This window comes from Nothobranchius furzeri, chromosome 14 (genome assembly GCF_043380555.1).
Source record: "Nothobranchius furzeri strain GRZ-AD chromosome 14, NfurGRZ-RIMD1, whole genome shotgun sequence".
In the NCBI taxonomy this organism is placed as follows: Eukaryota; Metazoa; Chordata; class Actinopteri; order Cyprinodontiformes; family Nothobranchiidae; genus Nothobranchius; species Nothobranchius furzeri.
The window spans coordinates 54,305,417-54,312,731 of NC_091754.1; the positions used below are offsets into that span (position 1 = coordinate 54,305,417).

Genomic DNA, 7,315 nt, shown 5'->3' on the forward strand with positions numbered 1-7,315 from the left:
AACTGGAGATTTGTAATAATCCTGTCAGAATGACCATGAGATGTACAATTTAGGGTGCTGCAAAAGTTATAAATAGCTTAAGCATAAACTGCTATGAATTTTTTTTTTCTAGATTTGAGGTTTTTTGAGACATATTGGAAATGGCTGTTAGCTTGCCTTTGTTCATTAGAGCTAATCCTTTACTATAAACAAAATTTGTTCTTCAAAAAACTGTCAACACGGTGGCTAATCAAAAAATTTTTAAAGGGGGTGGGGTGAAAAGATGGACAAAAGGAAATAATGGACCTCCCAACGAAGTATAAAAAAAGTTCCCTATATGTAATTAGTCATTAAAATGTGCATACAAACTCATTTCCATTTTGGCTTCTGAATTTTTTTAGGTATAAATGAGATAAATAAATGTAAATGAATATGTGAAATCCATGGCACAAAACAAGCGGAATTAGAAAATTGCGTTTTTAGCCCCATTGGCTTACATTCATTTTTTCGTTGTTCCGGAAGTAGACTTAAGCTCCCTATGAATTAGGCGTAACCTTTTTTTTTTTTTGCAGAAATTCCATTTACATTTCTGCGCTTCACATTTAAAAGCTATTTCTCCAAACTGAGGCTGCTCAGTCCAAGTAAAACTGCATTTATTTAAACGTTTTCCTCATAAGACACCTAAAAACGACCACAACCCGTTCAAAAAAACTACTGTTTGGTTTATAATAGACTAATGTAAGCAAACTACAAATCATTTGCTTGTATAGTTTGACAGCTTGAGACAACTTTCTGTCTGCTGTGATGGTTTATTTTCACAGGGGAGAGGTGAAAAGTGGCGCTTTAAGAGGGAGGAAAAACTGGGTCAGTGGCAATAAGACTTTCAGGACCCTGGTGTTGACCAGCAGCGGTATAATTGATCAGACTGGGTGTGAATGGCCGCTTTTTAGCAGCCAATAGCTGCGCACCGGATGCGACATATCCGCTGCAACAACAAGCACTCTGTTCCCCCTCCTGATGGACGCCATCTCCCGTCCTCCCCTCCGGAGAGAGAGAGAGAGAGAGAGAGAGAGAGAAAACAACTCGTGTGAAAAAAGTCCTCTCGGATAAAACTCACTGAAAGAAAACGACTTCTTCATCGAAGTTTTGCTCCGACGTTTCTTCCTAGCAGTTTAACTTTGCGTCGGATGGAGACTTTCGCGTGCTTTCAGTGCCTCGTGCTCTGGATGTAAATAAAAAAAATTGTCTCAGCGCATATTCTGTTTAAAAAAAATGAAATCCGGTCGGAAAGTTACTCAACGGACTCTACGGACGGACAGCAGTCGGAGGAAGGGATAAACGTGGAAATTGGATTTATTTTGGCAGTGAAAAGAGAGCGAAAGTGCCGAAAGCAACGGTGAGTGCAAGATTGTATTATGATCTGCCGAGTCCTGCCTATGGTTTGACTCACAAAAAAACAAAACACTCATGAGTTGGTCTGAGAAGTTTTTAAATGCAAATTAATTATCATCACTTTTCAGTTGTCTGCCACTCGAGTAGTTTCAACTTTGTTTTTAGCAGAAAAAGTTGTTCAAAAATTTCACTTAAAAATCTCATCTTTGCTGAATAAATCTCATGCTATTACAAATAATTAGCATAAATTTAGTTACATTTTTCATAGTTGTGAAGTTTTATGACGTTTCTCCCTCCCTACACCACTGATGCTGTTTCCTTCACACATCAACAAGCTTCCCACCCACTATGGTCAGCATGGCCAGCTCTCAAACCTCTCTCACAGGGGGGCCAAAACCCTCCAACAGTCTTTATCCTTCATCCAAAACACCCAAAAATATTCCAGTAATTCTACAAAAACCCATATAAAACCCCTCAGAGATAATTCCAACTTTAATTTAGAGCAATTGGGCTCAATGTACACACTTTAATGCCTCAAATCAGTTCTCTTCAATATTTTAACAACATCAATTGTCCTATAACTCTCCAATCCTTGTAGCCAAAGCAAGTCAAACTTCTTGACAAAATGTGTTGTTATTAAAGTGAACTATCTTCAATTGGCTCTTGGTGTTGATAAAACTCCATTTTTGATAATGGAATTCAAAGATGAAGATTTACATTCTCCATTTAGGCCTTAAGCCATGGGTGATCAAAAATTTCAAGACAAAGGCCAAAATTTCACCTTAAAAGAATACTAGGCATACATTTATGTCTATTTTCATGGCATATTAGTTAAATTTTAATAATAATTGTCTATTTACATCAACAGCCATCTTGGGGCCACACACAATTTGGGGGGCCACAAATGGTCCCCAGGCTACACTTTGGATATGTCAGCCTTTATTTTCCAGGTTGGTAAAGTTGGAATATGCATTTGTAAAACCCAATTCAGTGTTCTTTAAGAGAATTAAAATGTATTCATAATTTATGTATGGGTGCATAAAAGTTCATGAAGCTGCAAATGAAATTGTTTTAATACTAAATTCAAGTTTTTGAAGTTTGCTTATTACACATTGGGCATCAGCAATCGATCCTTGGTGGCAGTGAAACACTGATCTAAAGAATACAAGTAATTAAAAGATGGACAAATAAGTAGTCTACAGTTTTGGCCTTCTTAAACTAAAGGTTCATATTTCAATGGGCCTTATGTTAGATTTTTCACGTTGGCGACATGTTGGCTAAACCAAACTGAACAATGCTTGTAGGCCAAATTAGATGATTTTGGGTGCTTGAAAACCTTGAAATAGCTTCTGGTTTAATGAACGGGTTAGAATTTTGGGGGCTTTCTTAAAATAGTTTGATTCCATTGCTCCATCTTTCAGATTCACGCCAGCCTGTGTTTGATGGTCGAGTCCTCTCATTAATCCATATCAGTCGTCTGTCTTTAACACTCAATAAACCAAAGAGGAACGTGAACTTTGACCCGCAGTGTTGGCAGTCTTTTAAAAAGGGAACAGTTGACCCTGTTTAGATGCTAATGAATGCATTCTAGTTAAGAGATACATTGATTATTACATGTTATTAGTATTATGTAATAGAAAACCAATAAATTGGCCAACCAATTAGCTGCCATAGTATTTTTATACTATTTTATTTATGTGAGATGATACTGAAGAAAGAAAAATAACGGTGATAGAAATTGGTCGATAGTGACCCCGATTTCTATAGGCAAGCGTAGAATAACTCAGATTTGGTTGGTCTTAAATTTTAAGTTTGACAAGTGACTGGTTGATTTAGAGTTTTCAAATCTCTTATTTTATGTTAACACAAATCAACTAAATTACTAAAATGTACTTTCAATAGCACATCTTCAGGGTGGAAACACGAGTCAAGAGGGCTCATCTGTTAGTAATATCTGTGAGATGCTCAGGAAATAAAGTCAAAGTTTAAAGGGAAACGGATTTCTACACTGTTGTAGAAAATACTTTTTTATGTTGAAATGGCACAACTGGAAATTTTTGAATATGGTGCAAAGTTCTTATGTCTGTAATTCAGCTTAGACTGAGAGACCATCTAAAGGCTCAGGAACCCTTTGCAGGTGTTAGGATTCGTTAGCTGATTAGAGTATGACACTTTGAGTCTAGAATATTGAACCTTTCACAATATTCTGACTGTCTGAGATTTTGAATTTGGGGTTTTCATAAGCTGTAAGCCATAATCATCACAATTATAACAAATAAAGGCTTAAATATCTGGCTTTGCATGGAGTGAGTCTACCTCATATATTAGGTTAACCTTTTAAGTTGAATTACTGACATAAATTAACTTTTGCACCGTATTGTAATTTTTAGGGTTTCACCCATAATAATTAGAGAAGCACCGATTTGGGGTTTGAGGCCTGATCATGGTTTTGGTTGTTTTTTTTTTTTGTTTTGTTTTTTTTTTTTGTTTTTTTTTACAGTGCTGTCCTGCCAAAATCAAATTTGGTCATTGTTATTCATGTTAATGAAGTATAATTATCTGAAAAGGGTTGGTAATAAAATGTATTTTACCAGAAGTATCTTACTCTAGATGTAAAATAGTCCACTTTAAGATGACTTATAGGGAGCCTAAGTCTCCTCTCTTTCCGGTCGCCTCACGGGTCCCCGGAAGAACGAAAAAATGATTGCAAGTAGGGATGTCCCGATACAACTTTTTCACTTCCGATACCATACCGATATTGCAGCCTTCAGTATTGACCGATGCCTATATCAATCCGATACGATATCAGCACATATCATACATAATTTTACCTATTTCATATTGTGGAATCTATGAAGTGCCAATAACGGTAGGAATGAAAAAAATGACAATTTTTTTTCTTAATTGTTGGTTGCAAAAATGTGAACCTTAACGGACTGCTTATATCGAAGATTTTAGATGCCGTTCGCTATAATCCCGATACAGTTTTTGGGCCGATATCGAATTACTTCCGATATCGATATCGGAACGAGACATCCCTAATTGCAAGTCAATGGGACTAAAAGAGTTATTTTCTAGTCTGCTTTGCTTTAGGCCCTGAGTCACACATGTGTTGTACTTCAATTTAAATTAAAAGTAATCATGTGTGCTTCGACCACGCCAGTCATGTACTTTGAGATTCATCAGCTTGTAAAAGTTTGTAATTAGCATGACTACAAATCAGACGTCATTACGTCGCATGTATGACATCACCACATAACGATGCACGTAGAATAAACAATGTTGACTATTAACTTTATAGTCGAATATCTTTTTTGTCGACGTCATCGTGACGAATCGAATAATTTTGGCAGCACTAACTGATAGTGTGAATTAGCACCTGATCGATGGTGAGTCTACAAACAAGAAATTGTTTGAATTCTCTTGATTTAGTGCTGCTTAGCAATGGTGCGTTCAGGAAAAAACAAAGGGAACTTTATTTTCTCTTTGTTTTGGATCAGCCAATCACTGACTGAGTAGATCATATTGAATATTGGCCAATTGTAATTATAGATTCTTTGGACCCTTTGAAGTTATATTGTTGAGGAAAGAATACTCTTTTCTTTCATTTGGGTTTAATTTTTATTTTTATTTATTTTATTTTTTTTACAAAATACTCGTCTAGACAAGCCCTGGTTCTGATTTAGGAACCAATACCAACTCCTGTCTAGCTCTAACATGCAAATATTAATTTTGGTCAATCCCGATTTATCTCAGAATAAATACCTTTAAATGTTTTCTATGTAAATATCTGATTAATCTAAAAATTCTTAGTTTAAAGTTGACAAACCTTTCACTCCCACATTTGCTAGTATGATTTCATTGTTAGAGAAAAGTTCTATATTTTGGTGCCATTTGGAAAAATTACAGATCTCAATTGGCAGATCAGACATTTAAAAAAAAATCGGAAATTGAAATTGGCGTAGAAAATCAATTAGTGCATGTTCTGTGGCTCATTTTGAGTTTAAAACAGGTAAAAGGCCATACTGGAGATTAAGAAAGTTTCCTTTTCAACCACTGACAACAGCAGAAAACTAAGTAACCAAGGGTGTCCAAAGAGAGGACCCAGAGAGGAGATTGCTCAACTTTAGTGATGCTTATTCAAGACTAATGCTGTTGTTTTTCTGCACACCTATGTGATATCACTTCTTCAACATAAAGCCTGGCTGTAGAGCTCACTACAGCCCTGGTTCTGTCGGTACACAAAGACCCTCTGTAGCTCTGAAGACTCCAGCTCCCATCAGCGTCTAAAGCCAAAAGGCTGCACCTAACGGCTCAGGTCCCTCCGGCAACTGTTTCAGTCAAATGGCTCCATCTCTTTGCTCAACACTGAATTGTTTGTTGGGCTCATTTGCGTAGCGGTGCTTGTACAGATGTCTGTTATGATTTGCGTGACATCATTTGCATAACGTGTCCAGCACTGCTATAAACTGCCTTGTCTTTCCCGACAGGACTTCAGATGTGTCCCCTGCCAGCCACAGAAGCCCTTCAGTCCCGAGATGGATTCCAACAGTCAGAGCGACGAAGGAGGAGAGCATCACGGGGGGTCGCCATCATTGACTGGGTCGACAAGTGCGCTGCATGACGATGGTAGTTCACATCCAGCCCCTTTGCAGATCACCAATGGGTTGGTCGATGCCCTGAACAGCAGGCAGAGATCACATACTCCACCACCGCTGCTTTCCCTGGTTGAGATCAAGACAACCAGCAGCAGTAATGAGTACACAGAAGGGCCTGTGCCTGCAAGGCCTCAGCAACAGAAGACTGAATTGGTAAGGACCAGAGGGCAGCAGGATACTCTTGAGAGGCTTGAAAACCTCCACAATCTGCAATCTCTGGCCCAGCTTGGAAACACCAGCAGCTCCGTCTCCCCTGATGTGGAGGTTTCCCAGAGTAACATCAGGATCAGTGTGGGTAGCACTTCTTCTGGCTCAAGGCTTTTCAGCAGCTCTGCAAGTGGGGACCGGATAATCAGAACCCAGCCGAAGCGCTTGGAGAATAAATCAGAAGAGCTGAAACCCCTGAATGCAGAGTCCAGTGCGGCGCTGGTCACGCCAAGAACGACTGCCACTGCAGATAAAGGGAAACACTGGGACAGGTGCGAGGACTGTGGTCGGTGTAGGTGCTCCAAGTGCACGCGCCCGCGGGAGCTTCCATCATGTTGGGTCTGTGGCGGGCGGTGCGTGTGTTCAGCGAACAACATAGTGGAGAACTGGACCTGCGTCTGCTGTGTCAAGGGGATTTTTTACCACTGCTCCAACGACGACGAGGACACGTGTGCAGACAAGCCCTTCACGTGCTCGCAGCCGCACTGCTGCGCCCGCTGGACAACCGTGACGTTCCTCTCCTTGTTCCTCCCCTGCTTGATATGCTACCTCCCAGCTAAAGGATGCGTGGCCTTGTGCCAGTGCTGCTACGACCGAGCCACTCGACCTGGCTGTCGATGCAAAAACTCAACCTCACTCCACTGTCAGAAAGATGGCAAGCCAATTTAGACGATGCCGAAATGTAAAACCCCGGACGGACACTTTACACCGCTAAATTACTGCTAAATGTACAGATCTGTAACTAGGACCGTCTAGTGATGCTGTTCTTCAGGTCGTGAGGCCTCGAGTCGTCGACTTCAGAGTAGCTTGACGCAGATGTCACTTGCAGTGGCGCTGGAGTTGCATTCACTCTAGCATTAGAAATGTCACTTGACAGGTAAACCAAATGAAGCCCTCCACTGGCTAAAGGTATGACAACACAATCAACTTCTGTTGAAGAACCGTCGTCACTAAAGTGCCCTGATACTTTCTGTCTAATCCAGTCCGAACTTGTTTTTAACACTTGCTAGGATTTCTAGTCTGAAAGAAGACTTGTTACTAACTGTAAGTAACATCGTAAACAAAAATGGTGATGTACA

General features: G+C 39.7%; 1 protein-coding gene across 1 annotated transcript; it reads left to right on the plus strand.

Annotated features, from left to right (window-relative positions):
• The first annotated feature begins 1,215 nt into the window (after positions 1-1,215).
• On the plus strand, positions 1,216-7,044 carry spry2 (sprouty RTK signaling antagonist 2). The gene is made up of 2 exons (XM_015952545.3): positions 1,216-1,375; positions 5,862-7,044. The coding sequence occupies exon 2, from the start codon at positions 5,910-5,912 to the stop codon at positions 6,903-6,905; it is 996 nt and encodes a 331-aa protein (XP_015808031.3). The 5' UTR covers positions 1,216-1,375; positions 5,862-5,909; the 3' UTR covers positions 6,906-7,044.
• Positions 7,045-7,315: the final 271 nt, after the last annotated feature.